The sequence below is a fragment of the Delphinus delphis genome, chromosome 10 (assembly GCF_949987515.2).
Source record: "Delphinus delphis chromosome 10, mDelDel1.2, whole genome shotgun sequence".
Lineage (NCBI taxonomy): Eukaryota > Metazoa > Chordata > Mammalia > Artiodactyla > Delphinidae > Delphinus > Delphinus delphis.
Genome location: NC_082692.2, coordinates 289,409 through 316,142, shown reverse-complemented (window position 1 = coordinate 316,142; position 26,734 = coordinate 289,409). Strand labels below are relative to the sequence as shown.

The following is a 26,734-nucleotide window of genomic DNA, read 5'->3' as shown; positions in this document are numbered from 1 at the left end:
CTGCTTTAGGGCATAAGGGTTAAAAACAGGAAGTGTGGTTTATAAAGTAGGTAGCGTCTCCAGAGTTTCCAGCGTTAGATTGCTTTTATTACTGACTGTCGTGTTTCAAAACAACATGAGGCAGGGCACCTAGAGACCAGTCTGTGTTTGGAGGATGTGACAGGAAATGCTTCAGAGGAAAGCTTGTGTTCCTGGTACAGGTCAGGGGGGTACCGGTGTTTTCTGTACATGCGCCGTCTTTCTGTCCAGCTCTTTCTCAGATACTCTTTATACAGTCAGTTTGAGTATAAGTCTTGTGCAACACAGTAAATTTCCTTTGACCTTTGCATTTCGCTTGAATTTTTCTTCTAGTGTTTTAATGGAAAGTTTTGTCATCATCATCGTTGAGGAGCATGTATTATGGTTATTGTTAATTATAGTAATTAGAGAATCCAAGTTAAAGTAAAAAGGCATGAAGAAACAGGAGTTTAATCTTGAATAGCCTTTTCAATGACAGGTTGACAGAACCAGTCAAAACCCAAAACCTTTGACTCAGCAGTTCCACTTCTACAAGGTGTCTTAAGTCAGTTATTCTACGAGAATACAAGGTCTGATATGGTTGTGTCGTTATTTATGACGGTCAATACTGAAAGGCAACAGGACTGTCGAGTAGTAGGAGAGTAAGTTATGAATAAATAAAGTGAAAAATAAAACAAATAAGTCAGATAAATGAGAAGATAAATACCTTATGGCAGATCTGTGCTGTAGAATACCAGGCAGCCACTGAAAACTGTAAGGTCAGTGTGTGCACACTGGCATGGAAGAGTGTGTGTGGTACATCATGGAAGGAGGCAAGTAAGTTTCAAGAAAAGAGTGTGTACTGTAATGTCATTTTTTAGGGAAAAAATTTATATTCGTTGGAAAACATCTGGAAGAATACACACCAAACTAGGGAAAGCTCATTGGACTTGTATTTGTTATTAGGAAACTTACACTTCTGTATCTTAATTCCTTACGAGCAATTAATTTTTTCAAATTAAATTAAGAATGTAGGCTTGATCAATTCAAAATTGTTCACTGTTCTGTTCTTTAATGTGGCCGTTCTCTAGAGAGGTCTGCCTAGTGGTTTGCCAAACTTATAAGAAGACTCAAATCTGCCTGTGTAACACTTTTTAATTGAATGAGCATTTTCCCATACTTCAAGGAAAACCTGAAGTTTCAGTGAATTAACTGGTTTTCCAGCCAGGGTTTAAATCCACGTCATTCCGTGCCCCCGTGTGCATCGCCTGTTACAGGCTGTAGCTGGGACTGGCCATAGGAGCGCTGCTTCCTTTCCACCTGTCGGGGAGCATTTCTCCACAAACAGTGCTGAGGGTTCTCATCAGACAGAAGCCCTCTGTTCTTGCTGCCAGACAGTTTTGTTTCAGCCACTTGCCTTCTTGGGGGCTATTTCAGAGATGAGGTGAGGCTGTCTCCTGTGGAAGGTGGCCATGTTTTCCAATCTGGGTGTGTCCCCGGTGGTGTGTAAGCCCTGTGAGGAGGGGGCCTTTGTGCTTTGTGGGTTTGTTCTTGAGGTCACTCCGTGTCCCCAGCACATGGAATAGAGTCTGGCATGTAATATTAATAGGCACTCAATAAAAATTTTACTAGTTATTCCAAAATTAAGTGTCCTCCCTGTTTGATTAAAACAAGTAACTGACAAATAGAGTTTTATGAAAAACAAGACCATTGCTGGCAAAGATGTTCTGAGGTCCAGGCCCCCTTACGAGAAGCCCACCCTGCGAGGGGCCCAGAGGCTCTTGCCCAGAAGGTCTGGGCTCTGCCTTCTCCGTGGAGAATTCCCACCTGGGCCACTGGGTGAACTGCTCAGTGACGGCCTGGACTGAGGCTGCGTGGTTAGGGGCACTTTTTGGTCAAATATCATGACACATTCTAATTTCACGTTCAGAGCGTCAAGGAGATAATATTGTAAATACTTAGAAGCTGCTCTCATTCTGTGTCTAAATAACATGGGAAGCTGTGCGGGAGGAACCTTTCTACAAACACTTAACTACTGCATCACAGTAAAGTAGCTCTTGTCCGTTTGCTTTATTCTTCCTGTGCACATGCTCACGTTGCCAGCTAGTCCCGTCAAGTGAGCATTTATGACCCGCTGCTGTTGAAGCCGAAGCTGAAGCCAGCACATTTGCCGAGTGTTCATACGTTCTAATAAGCCAAGCGTCTTCCTAGGTGTCTGGCACAGTGAGCGTTTAGTAAGTGTTGAGTGTTGTATTATTTGGAGCAAGCTTTTGCTTTAGGATGCAGCTAGAAAAATCGTATTTTAAAAGCAAATGTTTTTAGCCTCAGCAATATTCTGTCCTGCTATACCTTCTTTATTTAAGTTGTGTTTTTCAAATGGATCCTGAAAAATTGTTTCAGAAAGAAACAATTTTTTGTTTTCTTCAAGGCGAGACCAGATGCATTGTCCAGATTCTGCACGGTGTGTTTCAGAAAGAGAAATCAGTGTATATTTTCTAGTGGTCATGGCTTCTAGCTGACTTTTTGTTTATGTCTTAAGAAATGGTACCTGAAATAGGCAGGCTTCTCAGGAGTCCTGACCCCAGGGTGCGTGCGTGCTCTTCAGTGGGGAGGGAGGGTCTCGCCTGTTCGGCTCATGGGGGTGCACCCCACTGGCCGTGCCCAGCAGATGTTTGAAGGAGAAGGGAATAAACACACATCACATTTTCATCACAGCTTTGTTAGCAAAGCAGATGTTGTCATCTCTGCCTTGTGCGAAGTAGGCAGCTGTCTAGAGGGTGAACTGACTTTTATCTTACGGCCGCACCATTTGTATGCAGGTGAGCCAGAACTTAGACCCCGAGTCTTCTGACTTTACACTGAGTGTCCCTTCTGTCACCTTGAGGAACTTGAAAGTCGTCATTAGCCATTAATGTTCGTAATAGTAAAAGCATACAGATAAATGCAGTGGAGAGAGAGCGTGTATCACTGAAGTTCACTAAGGATGGTCCCTTCGTCAGTGTCGTGGAGCCTTTGAAAACTGTAACCAAAATCCTCTCCTGATCCCACTCCGGGCCTCTGACCACAGCCCCTGCGGACGCATCCCCAGCTTCCCCGGCTGCCCCCTGAGGCCTCAGCCACGCGGATGACAAAATGTGCCTGCAGCTCCTCTTGGAGCTTCCCCCAGGCCGGGGGTGCCCTCTGGTGCCTCCACTGTGCCAGGCCTCTTGTGCTGCAGGTTTGAAAGAGCCTACATCCTCCTACAGGTGGATTTGGAGCAACATTTCAAAGCAGGAAACTCAACAGGCAGTTAAACCCAAGGAGCAAATCTGCACTCAGGCTTTAGAAACACACCTGAAAGCGTCAGTGTGGTCCCTGCGAGGTTCAGAGCAGGGCCTGGGGAGCAGGGCCACGAGCAGGGTGACCTGGCCTTGTGTCTCTCCTTAGAGGGAGGAATTGCGATTCCAACCTCAGAAGACCTCAGTGGTCTCATCTGTTGCACGCTTGTGGCCTTCAGACCTCAGTCCCTGGACACGAGGCGTCTAGGCCCCAGCCCAGTGCCCCTGATGGCCTCCACCTCCCCACCCCCGCACACCACCCCTCACCTTTCAGGAACGTCACAGAACAGGGACAGCAAGGAAATGGTTCACAGGTTAGCGTCCGTCGGAGAACAGCGATCGTTTCTACAGCACACAACCCTTCCATGTGGGCACCTGGCATTACTTCTCCCTGCCCCTTGGACACAAATATGAGCACCCAGCACCTTGGGGTGAAACTCGGGAACTAGCACTTTGGGGATTTACGCACATTCTGCCTGGAGGACCCAGTGCCCAAGCACCTCCGACGTGTGCCTGGCATGTAGTCGAACCAGCAGATTCACGCTGGGTGAATGAATCCATTCCCTTAGCGCTAACCAGTTTCAGCACAACGATTAGCTGTTTGGAGGGAGGCTGTCAATGATTGATTTTTGTGTTTTTAAGTTTTTCTTGTTACCACACCAGCACGTGTGTTGCTCCGGAGTTTGTGATCACGTCTCGCGAGCTCCCTGGGGCCGCCTGCTCTTTCAGACCTGCCGCTGCCCCCTGCCCACTCCTCATGGGACTGTGGGCCCCCTGACCCCCCTCCTGATGTGACGTGTGATGGTCCAGGAGCAGCTGTATGTCCTCTCATCCCAGGACCACAGCTTTTCCCTTCTCTGTTTCCGTTACCCCCCCCTTTTTTTTTCCTAATATTTATTTATTTGCACCGGGTCTTAGTTGCGGCAGGCAGGCTCCTTAGTTGTGGCTTTCAGGTTCCTTAGTTGTGGCATGCATGTGGGATCTAGTTCCCTGACCAGGGATCGAACGCGGGACCCCTGCATTGGGAGCACAGAGTCTTAACCACTGCACCACCAGGGAAGTCCCTCCAGTGTTACTCCTTGAAAGAGTTATTTGGGAGGAGGGTAATTATTTCATTCCTTCTATTCATCAAAGGAAAGTCTCCAGGAAAGATAAAGTGTTCTTACTTGTGCAAGGCTGAGGCGCTATGCTCCTCCCAGCGTGTTACCCTGTAGCCACATAAAACGGGAAGCTCAATTGCGTTTTCAAATTTTCTTTCAACGCAAACATGGTCCTGACTCTTAGAAGCGCCTGCACTCTTATTCTTACCTCCACAGCTGTGTGTTTGGAGTTGGATTAGTGAGTTAGATTTACCTCTTCCTTGGGGGGCTTAATGGCTGCGCCTAGACCCGTGCTCTTGCCAGGAGCCGCCTTCTCTGGGGCAGCGTGGGCATCGGGCCCAGGGCGAGCGGTCGCCCACACATGGCCTCAGCTTGCTTCGTCCTAAGTCCGATTTTCTGCTTCTCAGGCAGCTCTCTGGCCCCACTCGTCTCTGTTCCCTTGAAGAACCTGAGGAGCTCACAGCTGCCCTCATGTTCCAGGCACGTGGCTGGGCCCAACTCCTGGTGCTGGTCCCAGCAGCACTGACAGGACCCCGGTTTCATGGAGACAGAGGCCGTGGGAGCCCCTCCTCTGGCTTAGACCCTCACTGGCCCAGTGTCGGGCCAAACTTCTAGTAACCGCGTTTTCTCTCTGTACATGCGTGAGCCAGCCCTCCACACTGTTGCAGTTTAAAGACTCGAGACCTGAGTCCAGTGGTCACGGAGTTGACCCGAGCACAGCGGCTGAGGCCTGTGGGCCCCGTGCTCGTGGCCTGCCTCACGCCCAGCCTGGGGCCCTGGGGGACAGCCCTCCTCTTGCGGGCAGAAAGCTTTCCTGGTCGTCAGCACAAGTCACGTGTTCCGCCTTCGCTGATATGAAGACTTGTTACTCTGCAGCTGTCCTTTTCTCTCAGGAAGAATCGACCTGTTTCTGGATTGTATTTAATTATTCTTCAACCAGTTTTCTCAGTTACTCCGTCAGCAAAATAGAATTAAAAATGCCTGCACCTCCATATCCCCAAGAAATATTTATGAGGTTGGCTCCTCAGAAGAAAAGCCGTGTGCCTCCTTACACACCAGGGTGCATGGCAGAACCGGAAGCTGGCTGTGTATTGAGAATCTGCAAATGCCACGCCAACAAGGTGACTGCAGTTCAACTTCCCTGAATAATCAGTAGCTTGGACGACATTATGGGAGAAGAGCCTCCTCAACATCATCATGATTTTGCAATACAGTAGAATTTTCTGTTTTGTAGAGAAGGAATTGTCAGTTTGTGCAATTAATTCTAGAAGGAATCCTGAGATATTAATTCCACTCCAAGTGAAAGCCATTGTTTTAGAGTTACAATAAAGCAGCATTTTGTTTTTATATTTTTTTTCTTGCAAAATAGCGAAGGAGCTCTTAAGGAGCCATGTGAATGCCAGGACCCCCTCACTGCAGCCCCACACGGGTGCGTTCTCACACTCTTGTCGATAGAAGGCGAAGCTGGGTCCCTGTCTTCCTGCCACAGGTCACTGCTTGTAGAGAGGAGGCTGGACTGAACCCATGCCCGCTGCCTGCAGACTGCGCTCTGCCCTCTCGTGTGTGCCCGCCCTGGAGGGCAGCCATGCCATCCTGAAGTCATGGGTTTGTCCAGTCTCTAACTTGCTTTACAGAATCAGGTTGGAGTGTGTCTTTTTCAGAAGTTTCACCCAGAACTAATTCTTTTAAGATCAAAATAGTCATCCCGCATAATAATTCGACTTTTATTTGGAAGTAAGATGCTATAGTAGATGTTTAGCATATGTTTCATAAACTTTGGTAAATATCTTCCTTCTGTCCTCTGGGTTTTGTCTGGCGGGGGTGGTTGTGTGTGTGTGTGTGTGTGTGTGTGTGTGTGTGTGTGTGTGTACGTACATATGAAGAATATGTGTATGAAGAAACTGAAGGGCAGTTTTAAATTTCACTTTTGACAGGCGGATCAGCAATTACAGAGAACAGAACAGTGACAGAAGTGGAAAAACAATGAAAGAAAACTCCTAATTAATTTAACCTTTTTTTAAAATAACTTGACCGAACGTAGCCCTCGGGCCATTTGGCTCTCAGGCGCCCTGGGCCAGTGCTGCCCCTCTGTCTCTCCTGGAAGGTGCGGGGCAGGGGCAGCCACAGCAGCACCCACACTGGTGTCTCCACTAAATGCCTTTCCCTCCCCCATCTGATTTCAGGTGTCAGAAACTACTTAAAAGAAGCATTGGTGAATATAATTGCTGTGCATGCAGAGGTAAGCCGTCCTTAGCTATTCCTAAGGGACGTGGGTAACTGGAGGAAAGAAGAGGCCAGTTCGATGGGTTTTATGGAGGTCTTTTTCCCTTCAGAATGTATTTTTGGTGTAAATAAAATACAACTCTGGTTTCAGCGCACGCACATGTGTGTTTTAACTGTGAGAGAGTCTTTTTCTGAAATTGGGTATGTTCTTTTCTCATAATTAAAACTAAACTCATGAATATTTGAAAGGTAAAGAGAAGAGAAATTGAAAGGATGTCTTTCCCTAACTTGGAAAATTCCTTGCCCCGTTTTTAACCAGTGTACAAATGAGCGCTGACATCTTATTCTCGCAGCTGTGGGGCGTGTTGGGAAGAAGTTAGGTGGTGGCCTCCCCTCAGCATCTCACAGAGGTGCCCCTGGACGTTGGTGCTGCTGGTCACACCCAGCCTGCCCTCCCGTGGCACTTTGTGCCTAGTGTCCCGCCGTTGTCCCTGCTGTGACTGCCTTCGTAATTCCGCAGTCGTGGACTTCCAGGTTGGCTGTGGCCAGTGAACTGTTGTCCACCAGATGAAATGGGCCCAGCAAAGAAGTTCTCAGTAGAAGATTTCAGGCACAGTTGACCGCTGCTCGAGAACCTTCTGAGTATCTGCGTCTGGTGCAGGTGCATCGGGGGGTGTCAGGTTTACGTCACCCTCCACATGCACACGTGCTGCCTGGGTTACCAAGGTGAACTGGAGAAATGTGGATCATTAAGGCTGAAACAGAAGAGCGAGCAAAGGACACAGATTGCAGCCTCCACCTGGCTCTGAGTCTGAAGCAGCCAGAGCAGAAAGCGGAGTGGGGTGTCTTGTAATTTTCATTTCCTAGTGAGGCAGAGCATACATGTTTCTCCATAAAGTAAAGTTTTTATGTGATCTGACTCAGGCAGGAATTTGCCATGTACATCTTTTTATGAAGAGTGATATACTTTCAACCCTGATTTTATCAAAGACATATAAAAGCGCTTTTTTGTTAGGTTAGCTTCCGATAAAGTTAGAGTGTAACATTAAATCATCAGGCAGTGGAGACATTTCAGTCGTAGGTGGGCAGGTGGTAATCAGAGGAGCTGCAGAATATGTGGGCATTTTAGTGATGATGGTGATTCCCACTGAGGCAACTTTGATTAACGTCCACTGTCGGTCGATAACCATGACGTTGTTTGTATTAGGCTTTTCAAGGCCCTTTTTAATATATCCCAGTGGCTGAAAACAGAATTTTGTACTTAACATTTACTATTCCCACATGATCTTAACTTGCCCCAAATTTTCTTCAGTACTCAGGTTATGTTTGGGTTGACCCAAAGGTTTAATACTAGTGATTGAATCTGAAAAAAGGAAAAGCGAAAAAGAAAATACGATTTAGTCTAACTTAGAAATCAGGATAGTAATATGTTTCTCCAAATGTCCAAACTGTTAGTTTGCAAATATCAAAATTCAAAGCTTGAAAACAACGTTTTTGTCAAATGAAAGGAAATATATATTTAATTCAGCAAAGAGTAAAATCGGGAACTCTGTTGGCCAATACAGAATAACGTATCCAGTATGAAGTAGCATTTGTTTTGACCCAAGGAGAGTCTGACCCAGTATGTTTTTATTTCTATAATTTCCTCTTTAGAAATCGTATTTCTTCTTGTGAAAAGGGTAGAGGAGGAAGAAATCTTTAAAACTATTTCAGTTTGTCCCCATCAACAATACCTTTCAAAACTACATTTGCCAATATTTTTTAAGAGGAATGTTTTTTGTAACGAATCAGTGAATACAGCTTGTGTGCAAGCCCGTGTCTGCCTTTCCTTCGTCAATTCTGATCCTGCAGAAATACAGCTTAGGAGACCTGGGGGGTGTTTTGCTACGTGCATCCCTTTGTTTTTAACAAGTTCTGGTCAAGGCAAGTCCTCATAATGCATCATTTCTTCTTATTTTCAACGTTCTATCAGGTGTTCACTATTTCCAAAGACCTGGTGCCTCGGGTGCTGTCTAGGGTGGTGGAAGCAGTTTCTGAAGAGCTGAGTAGGCTGATGCAGTGCGTCTCATCCTTCAGCAAAAACGGAGCATTGCAGGTACAACAGCCGCTCAGTTCTGTGTTTAACTTAGTTGTTTGAAAACACAGAGATGTGTTTTCAGTCATCAGCCTCAGGAGGTCCAGACAGGCTTCGTATTTTTCTGTGGATCTGCTGGTTGGAGAGCCACATGGTCTCCTGTGTGAGCCATATCCATGACGTCGACAGGTCCAGAGTTCCTGTCCCTTTAGAGTACAGTGACTCTTGTGAAACTATCTGAATGCAGATTCCTTCTGAAGTTCTGTGAGTTTTTCTGTTTTACAGTTGTCTTCACCACGTTCAATTTAACAGGAAATTTTTAGAAACTTCTTGTAAATAGTCTTTCCAGAGCATGCAAATGCAGTTTGCATAGAAACAACAAATAACTGTTTTTCTACTCATATTCCATTGGTTTATGTTGTATTTACTTAAACTACGTAATTACAATAGCAAAGGTAACTTCTGTAAGCCAGATGAGCCTTGGTTTGCCTGTAGCCAGATCAGTAGGAACCAGGGTGTGCAGGCCTGTGGGGGTGTGAGCCCCCCTGTACGCCCTCATGCCCAAGGGCATTGTGAGGGTATCTTCTTAAAGTACCAGAAGTTTTGCATCTAGTAATGCCTGAGGACCTCCTATCAGGCCAAGCCCCTGCAGATAACAACTCTAATCCTGAATAATATATAAAAATAAAAAATGTAAAAACAAAAACCTGAAGACTCTAGAGAGTGAACATGAGTGGCTGATTCTGGAAGAAATGGCACTTGGGTGAATTCCTCACTTTTCATGGATTTTGGCCTGAATGCAGGCCCAGGGGAAACTAAAACTACATAAAACCTGTTGTCTTTTCAGTTTAGAAGAATAGGCTTCAGGGCAGCCACAACTACAGGAAAGCAAGGGAGGTATCCCAGGGAGCAGAAAGCAGGAGCCGTAAGTTCTGTGTATACACTGCCTGGGTCTCTGGTTGGCCCCTAAACCACACGCCTGGTCAAACTCCACTGCAGCCCACATAAGGCAAGAACCGAAGTAAGAACTGAAAAGCTGCCCCAGAGCCGAGGGTTTTCAGTCTGAGTCCAGATACATTTATTGCTTGTTAAAATAAACAAAAATCAGCTCTTCAGAAGCATATTCTAGAACCCAGAGTCTTCTCAAGATAACATTCACAATGTCCAGGATACAATCCAAATTTAGTTGAAATGCACAAGCAGAACAAAACAGGAAAACATGACCCATTCTCAATAGAAAAGACAATCAGCTGAGACCAGCCCTGAGATGACCCAGTTGTTAGAAATCAGACAAGGATTTTAAAGCAGCTGTGTTCAGTGATGTAAAGGAGACTATGCTCCTAATGAATGAACAGACAGGGAATCTCAGCAGAAAAATGGGAGCCCTAAAATAGGAACTAAGTAGAAATTCTGGAGTAGAAAAGTATAATACATTAATATTTTAAAATATACTTGATGGTAATAACAGCAGGATGGAGAGGACAAAAGAAAAACAATCAGTGAATGTATAGACCAAACATCAGTTATCCAATATGAAGAAGAGAGAGAAGAAGAATTGAGAAAAAGTAAACAGAGCTCTAGGGACCCTGGGACATGTGATTCCATGTCCAATCAGCAGGTGAAGGATGGTCCACATCGTTAGTTATTTGAGACGTGAAAACTGACACAACAGTGAGTTCCCATCCAGCAGGAAGAAGAAAATTAAAGACTGAAAGCACCCAGTTTTGGCAAGACTGTAGAGAAGCGAGTTCTCACGCGTTGGCAGGAGTGTGAAATAGTACCGCTGCTTCGGGAAAAGTTCTTGCAGTTTCTTTGAAAACTAAGTATACACTTACCCATCCAAACACTGGAAACAGCCCAGGTGGCCATCAGTAGGGTAAACAAACAAATGGTGGATCCATAAAACAATTACCGTTCGGCGTCAGGGAAGCCGCGTGAAGGGGGCCTTGTACTGGATGGATATCATTTTCGTGGAGAAAACCCCAGGACGATGCTGTCCCCTGGGTGGTTGACACCAGTTGGGGAGCTGAGGGGGCTCTGCAGGCGGTGGTCCTACACCTCGGGATGGTTCCCACACACAGTGTGTGCAGCAGCCCGAACTCACCAGATGTGCACTCGAAGATTTGTCCATTGTGCAGTGTGTAAGTTTTAACTCAAAGAATCAAAAAAGTTGCAACAGCCTACTCCAGGCAGTGACGCCTGTGGCAGATGCGTGTGCTGTGGAGAACATTGGCGGCGGAGTCTGTGCTGCACAGGTGCTCGCCGTAAAGTTCTCCCAGAGTCTCTGCACTTGAAAAAGTGCACACAGAAACGCAGGGTGAAAGGGATTGAGCGTGTGTATTGACCTGGCAAGCTGGCGAGGGGAAAATCCATCACAGAAACTTCATAATATTTCCATGATCATGGCTGTTCTAATAGTTGTGCAGGAGGAGATCAGTAACAGGAGTTGTGTATGTGAAGATGAATTGAAAGGAAGTTGCAGTAGCTGCTTTGGGCCTAGGCGGTCCTGGAATTACAACAAAAAGCTCCCCTCCCTGCAGATTTTTTCTGCAGCCCATTTAGCTGATGACTGAGTTCCTCTCGCAGGAGGGTCAGCAGGAAGGGGCAGAAAGAGACATCGGAACCGGCTGGCAGCCCGGCCTCCTGAGCTCTGTGCCTCCTGGAGACTGGCGTCAGTTGTGTTGTGAAACGTTGGCCACTGCCGTTCGGGATGCCTGTGTGTGACCCCCTCCTGATCAGATGGCTCTGCGAGGCCCGCGTGAAGGGTTGGCCTGGCCGTCAGCCTCAGACCTTCCCGAGAGCCGCCGGCAGGGGCGTTTTCTGGCAAACGGTCCATGTATTTTTGTATAAATAATCACAGCTTTTACAATTGGCATAATTCATAGGTTAATTCCTTATCACTTTGTTTGAATAAAATTTCTAGCAGATACTAGTTTTACAGTGATTTAATCCTTCTCCTAAAATATTCAGCCGAAAGTTCTACCTTGTTTTTTCTCTTTGATGTTTTCCTTGTAGGTTCGTTTTTATATACACTAGAATGTAAACAAGAGAGACAAATTGTCATATCTACGCTTTGTCATTACAAACTGTTTCAGGCTTCTAAACCCCTGAAAAATGAAACCAAACAATTGCTTTCCAAACTGAACATTTCACTGAATGTACTGTATCTTATGTAAGTCAGCTTTTATCTTGATTGGTTAATTTAAAAACTAGCCATGTCTTTCATTGTTGTTTGTGTTTTGTGCACGCCTAGAGGTGAGGGCTGTGTCTTTAAAACGGTCTCCTGGGCAGCACGCACACTGCGGTACCTGAGGTGAAGGAGGGTGTCCTCGCTGGGGGCCCTAGGGCTCCGAGGGCAGCAAGCTGTGTGCAGAGCACACCCTCTCCACCCTTGCCAAGAGGTAGAGGCGTTAGGTTAGCTTGTTTTTTCTTAAAAGTCTTACGCAGATGAAATTCATATGCCGTACAGTGCGTCTGCAAGATAAAAAGAATACAGTTCAGTGGATTTTCTTCTGCTGTGTTCACAGAGTTGTGCAGTCCGTCACCACAATCCACTGTGGAACGCTGCATCACCCCAGAGAGAAACCCCAGCCCCGTTAGCGGTCACCGTCCACGTCCCTCCCAGCCCCCACCCCAGCCACTGACAAGCACCTGTCTGCTTTCTTTCTCTGGTTTGCCTCTTCTGAAAATTTCATAAAAGTGGGATCATAGAATATGGCTTTTTGTGACGGGCTTCTTTCACTGAGCGTAATGCTTGCAAGGTTCGTCCCTATTGCAGCCTGTGTCATGCCTTGTTGTGGCTGAATAACGTCCCATTGTATAGATATGCCACATTTTATTTGTTCACTCATCATTTGTTGGACATTTGGGTTTGCACTTTTTGGCTGATACAAAGAAAGGTTCTGTGAACGATTGTGTACAAGTTTTCTGTGGACACATGTTCTCATTTCTCTTGGGGATACCCCCGGGACTGGAATCGCTAGGTTATGTGGCTACTCTGTGTTTAGTCTTTTGATGAGCTGCCAGACTGTTTTCCAAGTAGCTATACCATGTGCTTTCCTACCAGCAGTGTATGAGGTTTCCAAATTCTCCACATCCTCGTCGGCACGTGTGACTGTCTGGTTGGTCGTAGCCGTCCCCGTGTGTGTGAAACAGTATCTCATTCTGTGGGGTTGTCACTTTTGCGATGGTGTCCTTTGTAGCACAGAATGTTTTGATTTTGATGAAGCCCAAATTATCTAATTTTTCTTTTGTCACTTGTACTTCTATTGTCATTCCTAAGAAGGCAGGCCTGGCCTAATGTCACAGAGGTTTACTCCTGTTTTCTTCTAAGGGTTTTATAGTTTTTTCACTTACATTTAGGTCTGTGATCCATTCTGAGTCAGTTTTTAAGGAAGGGACCCACCTTCTGTCCTTTTGAGTGTGGACGTCCAGTTATCCAGCTGTCCCTAGCACCATGTGTTGGAGAGACCACCTCTCCCACCAGATGGTCTCGGCACCTTGTTGAAAGTCAGCTGATCGTAAATGTAAGGGTTTGTTTCTGGGCACGCAGCCATGTTCCTGTTGATCTACATGTCTGTCCGTGTGCCAGTGCCACACTGTTTGGATTATGGTAGCTTTGCAGTAAGTTTTGAAATGAGGAGGTCTGAGTTTCTCCAGCTGTGCTATTCCATTTCCATATTGTTGTGTCTAGGATCAACTTGTCAAGTTTTGTTTTTAAAAAGAAAAAAGAAAAGAAAGAGAAAAGCCAGCTGTGACTTTCATAGCGCTGCACTGAGTCTGCAGAGCTTAGCTCTGAGGTTAGCATCGTGGAGCCTGGAAGGGCAGGGCAGGAGGCAGTGTGGCAGCCCGCGTCCTTCCACCTCCTGTCAGTCTCAGGACAGGACAGTCCTGGTCTCCCCAGGGAGACCAGGGGATGCACTGGTTGGAGGGTGACATCTGGTGGCTGGACGGCCCTGGCACAGCCCCTACCTTTCAGAGCAGGACACCTGCCTCCACACAGTCAGACTTGACTCTCAGTTTTCAGTGAAAGGGAACTTTGTTGTGGCCGGTTTCTTTGGGCTGATTTAGAAGGTCTGCTCACTCGTAACGAGCTGCCACTGTGGCCATGGGGGTCTGCCCTGCGTGGAGCAGGCTGGGGGCCGACCCTCGCGTTGTTTCTGTTTGACAGACAACATAGTTCCCATGGTCACCTGTCCCTTTCTCACCTCCAGGCAAGGCTTGAAATCTGCACCCTGAGGGACACCGTGGCTGCTCACCTGACGCCAGAGAGCAGGTGAGATGCTCCGTGGCCGTGCCGTGAGTGCTCCGAAAGCCCCTGTAGTAAAGCTCATCGTACAGGCGTGAGGTCCCAGGTGAAGGTGACTGATCACAGCGAGCGCTTGTGACTGTGGTCTCATAGTTCATGTGCGATCAGTTGTTTTGTTAAAAGCACAAACCTACAGTGAGCCAAGGATTCCAGAGACTGCTCCTTTGTAGCACAGAAGGAAAAAAGGTTTAATGTAATTTCATGTTTCTCATTCACTGAGGTAAGTCTTAGTCTCATAAGCGGTGTAGCAGAGCATTGCATACTTCTTTTGAAAAGGAGAAAATAAGAATTGAGTCAGTCTATTCATCACAGACTCTGAAGGACAGTTCAAGCATCATGAGTATCAGCATAAGAGGAAGACCTTGTGGTTTCTCTGCAGAATTTTGTAGTGGAAATTTGGTGATAATTCTTAGCTGTTTTGAATGAAAGTCAGGATTTCCTATCATTGAAACATCAGTAGGTGAACTGAAACAGCACTACCTACAGAAGATTGTTTACCCCATTGGCAGTATTGCCTGGGAAGTGTTGGGTCCACAGGGGAACTGCTTAAACACGATGTGCGATGTACTTACCGTTCGTTTCCAGCTTTAGACGGTGTGCTCGTGCCGTCATCCTGACTGTCATTGCGACAGCTGAAAACTTTTCCATTTTTTCCTAACACATGAGGTTATTAGCCTCTTACTTCTGTTCTGGCGGCTGACCGGGAGCCTTTCTGGTTCGTTCCCACCACTGCTGCTCTGCACAAGTGCTGAGTGATAGACACCAGAAAGCACCCGCCCAGGACCCATGGGTGAGGTGCTCTGCATGAGGACAGACCTGTGTGTTCTTTCCCACTGACTTGACCTTTCGTAGCCCAGCTTCCTCATCTGTGACAGGAAGATAATAATACTTTCTAGGCAAAGTTTTGGGGGAATTAAATGAGAAACTATGTCAAACCACCCAGTAAACTCTTGGTGGGGTCACCTTCATCCTCTTCTTCTTGGTCGTGATGTAAAAATAGAGAGCAGTGGCCTCACATTGCTCTTCATCGAATGAGAAGAGGTTTACAGGAAATCAGGTGACAGTGGAGGCGGCGGTAGAGACTTCTCTCCACGTCAGGGAAGAGGACTGAGTGCCCACAAGTTGTGACCTGTCCCCACCCCCCCATACCTGACCCACCAGGAACAGCTGGGCACCCTGCCAATTTCTGGGGCCCTGTTGGTACTTTGCTGTCTCTCTGTGTGTTGCTCTGATACCTGCCCCTAGTTTGAGAAACATTGCTCAGAAGTTTATTTCCTGGTCCACTGATGCAGACGTTTTTACGAAAAGAAAAAAATCAAAGGCCACTTTGAAGTCAAAATAATTACATTTATTTCTTTACTTTAGTCAATAGTCATAAAACAAAAAGAGATGAGAACTGTTCCTTAGTGAACAATACAAGTTATTACCAAATAATCTCCCCTAAAATGCTTTTCATTTGATTTAGTAACTTTTCTGGTACTTTCTACTTTAAAAAGTTAAACATACCAAATTGGTGGTTTTTAAATCCACTCCCTTTTCCGTATTTCATGAAATGAAATGATGTTGAATTACACACACACACACACACACACACACACACACACACACCCTCTCCATTACAAATTTTAAATATGATAACAGCTAAATCCTCTTAAGACATGTTGTTATTACAAGAGGTTGGCTGGAAATCAGGCCCTGCACAGGTCAATTCTAGAAGTACCCCCTTTGTATACTGTTGCACAAGATCATCCCTGTTTCTACTTAGCCCTCTTCCTCCCTTACCAGCTGTTTCATCTGTGTACTTCAGCTTTGTTTTGAAAGTAAAGACCTCCTTAAATTTAATGACTCCACACGAAGCTCTCACCTACCACGGTGAGTAGCACCCTTGTGTAAAAATCAGCTTCTCCTTTGCTTTTCAAGTTGTGTTTTATTTGCTGGTTGAATTCTTCTGGCCCAGCTCCTACAAACCCTCACTTTCACTTTCACTTTTCCCCCTGCTTCTACTGGGCTGTATGTTTCTCTGTATGTAAGATGCGCTTTTTCTGACGTTCCTCTTCCTGGTGGGGCCGGCGTGTCCCTGCCTGGGATGCTGTCTGTGTTCCAGATCCAGTTTCAAGCAGGCTCTGGAAGCCCTACCGCAGCTCTCGAGCGGAGCGGACAGAAAGTAAGTCTGGGTGCTGGTCTCAGGGACCTAAACTCCTCCTCTTCAGGTGGAGACTTGGCCTTGAGGAAGGCGGTACTCGGTGGCCCTCAGGTACACGTTGTTAGCTTGTCTCCCACGCAGCAGAAGGAGGTAAAACCTGGGTTTCATGACGATTCAGAAATTGGTTCTTTTACTGTTTTAAGTGACCGTACCAGTCCCTTAAACGTCCATAAGAAAGTTTATTTTGACTCACTCAGTAAACTATATTCTTATCTGAAATTTTTAAGAAAATACTTCGAGAACCGTAAAGGAGAGGACAGCATAGTAAAATGCAGGACTCACTGATTTTTCCTTCCAGTAGGTCAGCAGTGTACATTTTGTGCTCTATAATATGAAGTGTTAAGACTAAATTTGTAGACATGACATCATAAAGTTATATACGTTTCGCTAATATTGTATGAATGGTCTCAGCCTGACCTCAAACTTTGCTACTCACGTAACAGGAAATTCTGACCCGAGACAAAGTCTAGGCCAGGCAAAGGTCACGAGTGCCCGGGCTCCCCTCACCTGAGACAGCGGAAACACCGCCGGCCTGGGCCCCTTCCCCAGCCCGGCCGAGGTCCGCCCACCCTTGCAGCTGGCTGACAAGGCAGACAGTTACGGAGCCCTGACTGCGTGACACCCTCGGTGTGGCCTGGGGCAGCACAGAGGATGTTGTGGACACTCAGAGGGCAGAGGGAGCCTGTAGGGTGTGGACGGGGCTGGGAGGACGGGCGGCAGAGACCTTCCTAGTCTCCTGCTCCTCTCGCTGACTGCGTGGTTCAAATGCTGACCATTCCTCTAGCATGAACATCATGAAAGATTGAAGCAGCCACGTATCGTTAACATGTGCAGCTAGTGCTCGCTAGGCTCAAAAGACCAGTGCTTTTGAGGGAGTCAGGAGCAGCAGACACCACAGTGAAGGCCAGGACGGGGGCTGTTTCAGATCTGCGGGGAGCGCCGTGAAACCAGGAAGTAGTCTCTTGACCCCAGTAAGCTCGTTTCTTGGCTGCTTCCTCTGAGCCAGACGAGCTGTAAGGTCCCTTGTGGCCCCAGAATGATGCGGCTCTGTCTGGCCAGCACAGGGACCAGGCAGGTTATTGCTGGGGTTGGGACTGACCCTGGGTGTTCCTGTGCTGCATTCACCCCTTCAGTCCCCTTCTCCAGTGTTTGCAAAAGGCAGAAATGCAAAATAAGAGCAACAGAAAAGAGACCAGTAGTTGCCACGGGGTGGGGTGAGGGCAAAGGTGACGACAGACGGGCAGCACAGGAGGATTTGGAGGTGACGGGACTGCTCTGTCCCGACGGCGGGGGTCTTGAGGCTGCTGCGGTGCGTTTAGCAACGGGCACAGAGCTGATGCCAAAAAGAGTACATTTCAGTGTATGTGAAGTGTTTAAAATTAGAGGCTCAAATACCCAAACATCAGTCTGTTTGGGGGAGCATCTAACTAATCTAGGGGAAGGGGACAGAGGGCGATTTTATGTGTAAGGTGAAGACGTCTGCACGTGTATGTCCTTGCAGCTAGCTTCTTTGGTCGGCTTATTTCTGTCATTGAGTCCAGAATCCACAGATGAGTGACTTTCCTGGCCCAGGGAGGCACCGTGGGGCAGGACGTGTGGGGGACCGGACCGGACCGGGTGAGCGTGTCTGGGTCCCGCCCGCCGCCCGCCCGTGGCTGTCAGCGCCTCTCCCCACAGGCTGCTGGAGTTGCTGCTGAGCCGGGTCAGGAGCGGCGTGCACCTGCAGCTCGCCTGCTTCCAGGCCGCCCCCCCGCCTGCCGTGAAGACGCAGGTGCCTTCCAGATGACGCGCTCCCCCGAACACCCACAGGTATATCTGGACGGAAAGCTCCGGTTAGGCTTGCGATCTCTCTCTCTTTCCATTCCCTTGAATTGGTAGCTTAGGAAGATGTTGGTATGTGTTATATTTCAACCAAAATGACCTGATATAAAATGTCCAAGCGGCATTTGCTTTGTCGCTTTCATTACGTTAGGCCCCGTATGACTTTCAAATGCCTTTTTAAAACACAGCGTTTTCTCTCGTAGCTGCATGCTGCATGGTGAAGGCTGCGGAAGACGGGGCGGCTCAGGCCTACACCGAAGCATCTTCCGGGGCCTCCTGCAGCTTCCAGGGCACCTGGGGCGGCGACGAGAGATTCATCGGGAAGTTACATGCGAGCATCTGGAGCTTCAGCTGTCCTAAATTGTGCAGCTGTGCTTAAAACCTTTATTGCATACAGATGGCTCCCGATTCAAGTAGACTTTTAGAAAAACGTGTGGTCTGAATAAAAAGGTGTGACATTTGGGCTGTGCTTTCTGTGGTCCTCCATCCGTGAGTTAACTGCTGCCGGTTTCTATGTTCACAGCGCTCGTGACATCGGGCCTCTTTTGTGTGACTCGCCCTGAACCTGACGTGAGCCTTGCGGCATCGTGCCTCCTGCCCCAGGACCCCCTTGCACGCGTGGGGAACGGTGGGCCCAGGCGCCTCGTCCGCGCTGTCCCTCTGGCACCTTCCGCGCCACTTCTGGCCCCTCGAGTGGCCTGCTTGGTGGCCGCGGGGGGTCTGCTCTGGTGGCATCTGTGTCACCAGGCGTGGGAGCTGCCGCTTACACCGTTACCAGAGCAGGTCAGGCTGCCGCGACCTCCTTCAGAGTCAGCTTCCCTGACCTGACTTTGTCACACCGTTTGCTTCAGAAAACTGAGTCAGGGTTTTAGATGTTCCCAGGGATGTCACAGAATCCCCTTTTCAACACTGGCATTAAGGTCTGTATTAATACGGGGAGCTCTGCGGTCCATCATGGCCATGTGCAGTGTCCATCGTTTGAAGTGAGTCCCTGTTGTGTTTGTGCATTTGTTGCTGTTGGGGGATGGGGCGTGGCAACTAGAAGGGAACGTTTCACCTTGTACAGATGTGCTGGATAAGCTTATTAAGAAATATACGGACTGTCGTCTGTCCTAAGCATGTTAACCATTGTATCTGCCACGGCTGAGAACTAAATTACAAAACTGCAATCCTGAGTGTTTGTGTTATTTTAAATATCTGATGCAGAGCCTTCAGCCAATAAAGAGTGTGTCTTTAATACGAGATGTAAGTTAGTTGACGTTTTTTCCCTAAGCATCTTCATTTCAGCATTTTCATTAGCTGTGTAACTTTTTATATGTCTAGTTATAACCCTCACAATAAATATTGGGTTGGCCAAAAAGTTTGTTCGGAACTTTTGGGCCAACCCAGTGCTTAAATCCCGGTTTACCTTGTGTTTGTCTGATCGTTGTTGGAAAGCATTACCAGGGGTCCCGATGATTCGCCTCTTGTTGGGGGCCCCGCCCTGTCAGGCCCATAGGAGCCAAGACGAGGACTTCATGGCTCAGGGAAGCACAGTAACACTTAAGCAGAAGAGGACCAGGGAAGCACTTCTGTGGCTCGGAATGGAGCGTCGGAGCATGAGAACCTCAAACCCAAAGGAGGGGGTTCACGGAGGACTTGCTGGAAGAACAGCTGCTTGGGCTACAGAAGACGGTTTAGTGGTTAAGAGGAGATTGCTGGCTGTAGTGAAGTTAGAAGAAAGCCGAGAGGCGAAAACAGGCGCCGAGAAGACACGAGGCGCCCAGAGGCCCTTGGGTCCAGCACAGCCACGTCGGCCTGGCCTTCAGCACCAGGAAGGTACTGGCAGTGGTCTGGGCTTGCCGAGACTCCCCGTATCTGTGTCCCGTGAAAGTGCATGTTCCAGACATGATTCCCTCGTCACAGACAAGCATCCCTGCGGTGGGCGCGGCACCCAAGTCACTGTCCTGTCCCCGTCCTTCATCCAGTTTTCTTGAAGGAGGAGAACTAAAGAGCTTGCACTTGCAACTCTGATTTGGTTCAAGACGGTGCTGGGTCTCTGTCCTGATCACGTGCTGTCAGGCGTGCAGCTGGTGGTTGTATGAGAGCCACAGTGTGTTTGAACCAGCTTTTACATCAAGATGAGGGTTCTAAAGTAAGAGTCAACTAGGTTTTATTTAATACGTGGTTAAAGTAATTGTCATAAAACTACCTACCAGTACTGTCGTGAAGGTGAATACGCTCTGCAATCTAAAACATGGATTGAATGTCCGATACGCATAACACAGAACATCAATTTCAGTGACTAGCTTTGCTTTAAATGCAGGTTGCATATTTGTTGTGTATGAGATTCATCGGGCTCTTTGTGCACTGATGTCACCTCAGTTTCTGTTCACCCACACTTTTCATTCAGTTTCGGTGTAGGTATCACTGGAAAGGCTTTTTGTGCCTGGCCAGGTGATAAATACATAACAAAAATGTTTTCCAAACAGGAGCTGGGTCCGCGGGTGTGCCTGTTGGTGAAAGCCAGGCGCGCCCCTCGACCGGCTGGCCCTGGAGCTGGCCGCACTGTCCTCCTCATTGTGGAACCATGACTGTCCCGGCTTGTGACTGTGGCCACTGTTGACCATTGTGCTGGTTTTCGTTGTTTCTGTCACGTTTTTCTCGAATTTCCCTTCCCGCCCTCCCTGCCTACAGACCTCCAGCTGGGCACCGGCAGCCCCTGAGAGCAGAGACCACTGCTGACTCTGATTGCCCGGGAGGCCCAGGGACTTGAGTGGGGCTGAGCCACAGCGGTCACGGAGCGACGGGATCATGGGAAGAACAGAGGCCGTCGGCAGGCGGGGCGGGGGTCCAGGGGATGAGTGCGGAGAGGTGGTGGCTGGGCTTGGCAGCTTCCTGGTTTCCTGAGTGACCAGAGAGCAACAGGGAAGGAGTCGGAGGAACTGGAGACTTGGCACCGACTGCCCACCGGCCACTGGGTCAGCCTGCAGGCCCCTCCTGGGCTCCGGGTGTCCGGTCAGTTCCGTCGGGTCGCCGCCTTTGCTGCCGCCCTTGCTGCGTTTTCTACGTAGTCTTCCCTCACCCCAGAGCCCCTCCACCCCAGCTCCAGGGAGGGCCTTGCAGACGGGCTCAGGTTCGCCTGGAGTAAGTAAGGTCGCCCAGCCTGTGCCCTCAGGTCCCTGCCTCGGCTGCTGCTGGAGCAGCCACCGCTCCATCCCTCCTTGGTCTGGCAGCTCCCTGAGAAGGGTGGGCGGAGGAGAGTGTCTGAGACCGTGATAGCCGCGTGAGGATTCTGGCTTGGAGGCCTCCTTCCCAGCTCTCGAGCCTTTGCACCGTCGACCTCAGTGCCCGGCTCCGTCGCGCTCTGCTTGAAGGATTGTCTCCTTTTCCCAGTTCTCAGTTCCTGACGTTGCTCTGGGTTGTGATGCCTTTTGGTTCCTAGTGCTGAATCGAATGTCTTTAGATTCTGGGAAGTTGTCTTGAATCGTTTCTTTGAATCTCCTCTGCCCCTGGTGTGTGTGGTTTTGTTGGTTTTTTCTCTTTGTTTTTAGTATTAGGATCTCCTATCCTGGACCTTTTTAAAATTTTAAAAATCTTTTCCCTCTTGTTTTCTCTTTGCCTTTATCCTACTTCCTGGGAAACTTTGACATTTACTGTCCAGCCTTCCTGTTGGGTTTTCCATTTCTGCTATGTTGATTTTAATGTATGAGTTTTTTGTCCCCTGAATATTCTTTTTTGTAGAGTCCTGTTTATTTCTTATTTCTCTGGGAATAATAATACACTTCTAGAAGTTTTTTTCTTTTTTCATAGTCTCCAGTTTGCTGTATTCTTCTGTCTTATGCATTAGAATAAACATCATAAGCTTTCTTCAGCTCTGTAGCAAGCTTGGATATCTACTTATATTTAGCAGTAGAGCACTATAAAGCTGGATTGGATCGTGAGCTCCCTGCGGTGGAAGGGGCTTATCAACTGTGGGCTTCAACCAGGGTGGTCTGGATGGGCCTTTTCATTGGGGAGTCCCCTAAATTGATACATTTAGGTCACTTCTCTGGGGCTGATCAGATTTCCCAGACGGGGTTCTTCTGATCTCATGCCAAGTGGGTATGAGGTGCCTTCAGCGTCTGGAAGCAAGAGCAGGAAGAAGGCTGGGAGGTCACGTTTTCAGGGCAGCACCCCTGCTCTCCCCTGGACCTGGTATCGCACAAGCTCCTGCATTTACCATCGCGGAGAAGGAAGCCCTGGCTCTGCTGAGGGGGACAGGTGAGGAGCCCTGGGAACATCTGCCTCTTTCTTATCAGCCTTTGAGCCGACCATTCAGTTTTAGCCCAACTTTATCCCCACTTTCAGGAGCTGCCACACCACAAGTTCTTGAGCCTTTGGGGCTCAGTTTTGCCATGTAGACTAGGCTGCATCCTTGCTTTTCATGCTGCCAGTTTAGGGTCTGACTTTTAGGTCAGCTACATCAGTTTCCACTCACTCATATCCTCGGCAGCTTTTAAACTCCTGTGGCTGTTTCGTCTCCTGTTCTCCTTTTTCTTTGCAGATATACATATATATTTATTTAATTGGATTATTAACTATCTCTGTATAACTACATCTGTACTGTTGTGTGCAGTAGATGGACTGTGTGCATGTACTGGGCATGGATGCTGTATGTACACACGTACACACACACACACACACACACACACACACACACACAAATGCACTGTCATTTTCGTAGGGTTTTGGTTAGAGCTAAGGTTAATGTGCGGTTTTAGTCTGCCATCTGTAACTGAAAGTTCAGGTTAACTTTTTGTTTCTTTGTTTTGTTTGATCATAACACCAAACTCCTTACATGTGCATGGTCTTCAGGTTTGTTGCTCACAAGACATGATCATTTACTGCAACTTTCAAAAATTGAAAGGCATAGTAGGGGAGAGGAGCCATGGCCTCCTGTTCTGATGACACCACTCCCCACCCCCAGGGGTGACAGTACCAAATCAGCCTTAGTGTGCAGAAAACATCTTTTATCCCATGATTAGAAATAAGCCTCACAATACAACGACGACAAAGTCTTACCAGAAAGTCAAACTTGAACCCCTAGATCTATCTGCTTAATCCACAGGAAGCACAGGGGCTAGAAGAGCATATCCATGGACAGCCAGCAGAGTCACTGCAGGCAGGCCGTGGGGACGTTACGGGCTCAGTTTCAGACACTGCAGTAAAAGGGAGAGTCATACAGATTGTTTGGTTTCCCAGTGCATATAACAGTTGTGTTTATACCATACTGTAAGTGTGCAATAGCATTATACCTAAAAAAAAAGTACATGCCTTAATTAAAAAATACTTTATTGCTAAAAATCACTAGCCATCATCTGAGCCTTCAGCGAGTCATAATCTTTTTGCTGGTGGAGGGTCTTGCCTTGCTTGGTGGTGGCTGCAGGCTGATCAGGGTGGTGGTCTCTGAAGGCTGGGGTGGCCGCGTCCATTTCTTAAAATAAGACAATGAAGTTTGCCACATGGACTGACTCTTCCTTTCACGGACGATTTCTCTGTAGCCTGCAATGTTGTTTGATAGCATTTTACCCACAGTAGAACTTCTTTCGAAATTGGAGTCCTCTCAAAATCTGCCACTGTTTTAGCAGCTAACTTTAGGCAGTATTCTAAATCCTTTCTTAGAGTTTCAACAATCTTCACAGCATCTTTACCAGGAGTAAATTCTATCTCAAGAAACCACTTTCTTTGCTCATCCATAAGAAGCAACTCCTCATCTGTTCGAATTTTATCCTGAAATTACAGCAGTTCAGTCACATCTTAGACCCCACTTCTAATTCTGGTTCTCTTGCTGTTTCCACCACATCTGCAGTTCCTTCCTCCACTGAAGTCTTGAGCCCCTCAAGGTCATCCATGAGGGTTGGAATCCACTTCTTCCAAACTCCTGTTCATGTTGACATTTTGACCTCTTGCCATGAATCACAGATCCTTAATGGCATCTAGATTGCTGAATCCGTCCCAGAAGCTTTTCAGTTTCCTTTGCCCTGATCTATGAGAGGAATCACTATCTACTGCAGCTGTAGCCTTGCGAAATGTATTTCTTAAATGGTAAGACTTGAAAGTCAGGATGGCTCCTTGATCCACGGGCTACAGGATGGATGTGTTAGCAGACATGAAAACAGCATGAACCTCATTGTACATCATAGCTCTTGGGTGATCAGGTACCTTGTCAGTGAGCAGTAATATTTGGAAAGGAATCTTACTTTCTGAGCGGTAGGTCTCAACGGTGGGCTTAAAATAGTCAGTAAACCATGCGGTAAACAGATGTGCTGTCATCCAGGCTTTGTTGTTCCATTTATAGAGCACAGGCAGAGTAGATTTAACATAGTTCTTAAGGGCCCTAGGATTTTCAGATGGTAAATGAGCATTGGTTTCACTTAAAAGTCACCAGCTGCAAGAGCCCCTAACGAGAGTCAGCCCGTCCTTTGAAACTTTGAAGCCAGGCATTGACTTCTCTTAAGGTTTGAAAGTCCTGGATGGCATCTTCTTCCAGTAGAAGGCTGTTTCTTCTGCGTTGAAGACTGTTGTTCGGTGGAGCTTCATGAATTATATCAGCTCGATCTTCTGGACAACTTGCTGCAGCTTCTCCATCAGCACTTCCTGCTTCACCTGGCACTTTTCTGTTATGGAGACGGCTTCTCTCCTTCAACCTCGGAACCAGCCTCTGCTGGCTTCACGCTTTTCTCCTGCAGCTTCCTCACCTTTCTCGGCCTTCATAGAATTGAGGAGAGTTGGGGCCTTGCTCTGGATTAGACTTGGCTTAAGGGAATGTTGTGGCCGGTTTGATCTTCTATCCAGACACTAAAACTTTCTCCGTATCAGTAGTGAGGCTGTCTCACTTTCTTACCATTCATGTGTTCACTGGAGGGGCACTTTTCATTTCCTTTAAGAACTTTTCCTTTGCCTTCACAACTTGGCTAACTGGCACAGGGGCCTTATCTCACCTTTCGACGTGCCTTCCTCACTAAGCTTAATAATTTAAAGTGAGAGACGTACATCATTCTCTTCACTTTGGATATATTTGAAATTTTCCGTAGTAAAAATTTTTAAGGAGGACGGACATAGAAAGATAGCCACTGAATAACCCAGCTCATTTATACTAAAGTGTCATCAACTGAACAAGTACAGGTAATTGATAGCGAACCCTTTCATGACCGGAAAGAGATGACTGGAGAGTGAGTGGGCATCAGACGCCTGCAGGGGCCGAGAGGCGCCGTGAGGACCACTGTGGGGCTGCACGTCCTGCTGAACAGGAAGGTGCGGGCTGAGCTCTGCTAAGGCAGGTTTTCCTGGGTCGCGTCATGAGGAATCAGAGCTGCAGGCTTGTCTTAGCATAAGTAGGGCGGTGGTGGCTGCTGCTATGGCGACAGGCATAGGTTCCAGCATATCGTTGTGGGTATACTTTCAAAGTAAGTCTCAGAAAAAGGATGATCTCTATAAAAGGAGGTGATTTTACGTAGAAAAATGAAAGTATTTCCCTTTCATTATGCACACTAGGAGTATTAGTATTTTAGGGGATAATGATTATAGTCAGAGTAAAGCTTAATGTTTCAAAAGGTACTGAGTTCTGATTCTTCTCCTTGCTGGATAAAATCCTATCAGATGACACTCTTGCAGATAACAACCATAAACTACAGCCATAATTCATAAAGCAACAACCTGAAGGCACTAAGGAGTGAACAGAGCAGGCAGAATCCACACTCATATTATCAGAGGTACATGGAGTGATTTCCCATTTTTGTGGCTTTTAGCTGGGAACCAGGTGTAGTTGGCACACCCGGTGTGAAGAGGGTGACAAGGGGCGCCGGTGGGAAAACTGGTGTGTTTCTGCTCTTAGAAGATTGTATCCAGAAAAGTGCAGCTACTGGAGAGAGAGGGAGAATTTTAGAAAAGAAGGAACCAGAGAAGAGACCCCCAAATTCTGTTTGTCTAACTCTCTGGCCGACACCCCTGAACAGCAGCTGAATGAAGCAGAACAGTTCAGCTAAAGATGAAGACGCAGCCTGAGATGAAAGCTACCGGTCAAGAAACATGCAAAGACTGAGTTTGCAATTCAAGTCAAATCAACTGCATTTGGTTGCTGATCCAGATTATTAGCAGCTTATCTCCTAATGTCTAGAATTAACACCCAAAATCACCTGACACATGAAGAACACGGAAAATGGAGGACATTTTCAAGAGAACAGGAAAATCAACTGAGACCAACCTCAGTAGACCAATGGGTATCATCTAAAACGTAGAATAGAGAGGAGAATGTTTAGGATAAAGTGTTAGATGTAACCAGATAGTGTGACGTATGTTTAATCAGAGTTCTAGAAGGAGAACAAGTAAGAGGCAAAAAAGATAAAGAGCAACTCCAGTAGCGGCAGTAGAAAAACAAGCTGTCACAGGTGGGGCAGGTTTTGAATTCATTCTGACCTCACATCAGAAACTACAGACCCAGGAGAGAGTGAAATAGCCACGTCTGAAGTGACAGAAGGAAGAAACTGTCAACCAGACTTCTATGTCGAGTGAAAATATTCTTCCAGAATGAAAGCAAAATAAAGACATTTTCAGATAAAACGAAGAACGTGTTGCCAGCAGACCTGCACCATAAGAAATGATGAAGTTCTTCAAACTGAGAGGAGGTGACATCTGATGGAGCCTCACGTCTTCAGAAATTGACAGAGAGCA

At 47.2% G+C, this 26,734-nt stretch overlaps 1 protein-coding gene across 5 annotated transcripts in view; it reads left to right on the top strand.

Annotated features, from left to right (window-relative positions):
• Positions 1-18,512, top strand: part of EXOC2 (exocyst complex component 2) — a 154,752-nt gene extending 136,240 nt beyond the window's left edge. For all 5 annotated transcript variants that reach the window (XM_060023750.2, XM_060023749.2, XM_060023751.2 and 2 more), the window contains 6 exons: positions 6,598-6,653; positions 8,610-8,732; positions 13,925-13,986; positions 16,124-16,183; positions 17,900-18,031; positions 18,247-18,512. In XM_060023750.2, coding sequence (XP_059879733.1) covers positions 6,598-6,653; positions 8,610-8,732; positions 13,925-13,986; positions 16,124-16,183; positions 17,900-18,008 — 410 coding nt within the window. In that variant the 3' untranslated portion in view covers positions 18,009-18,031; positions 18,247-18,512. The remainder of the gene's footprint in view (positions 1-6,597; positions 6,654-8,609; positions 8,733-13,924; positions 13,987-16,123; positions 16,184-17,899; positions 18,032-18,246) is intronic.
• The last annotated feature ends 8,222 nt before the right edge of the window (positions 18,513-26,734 follow it).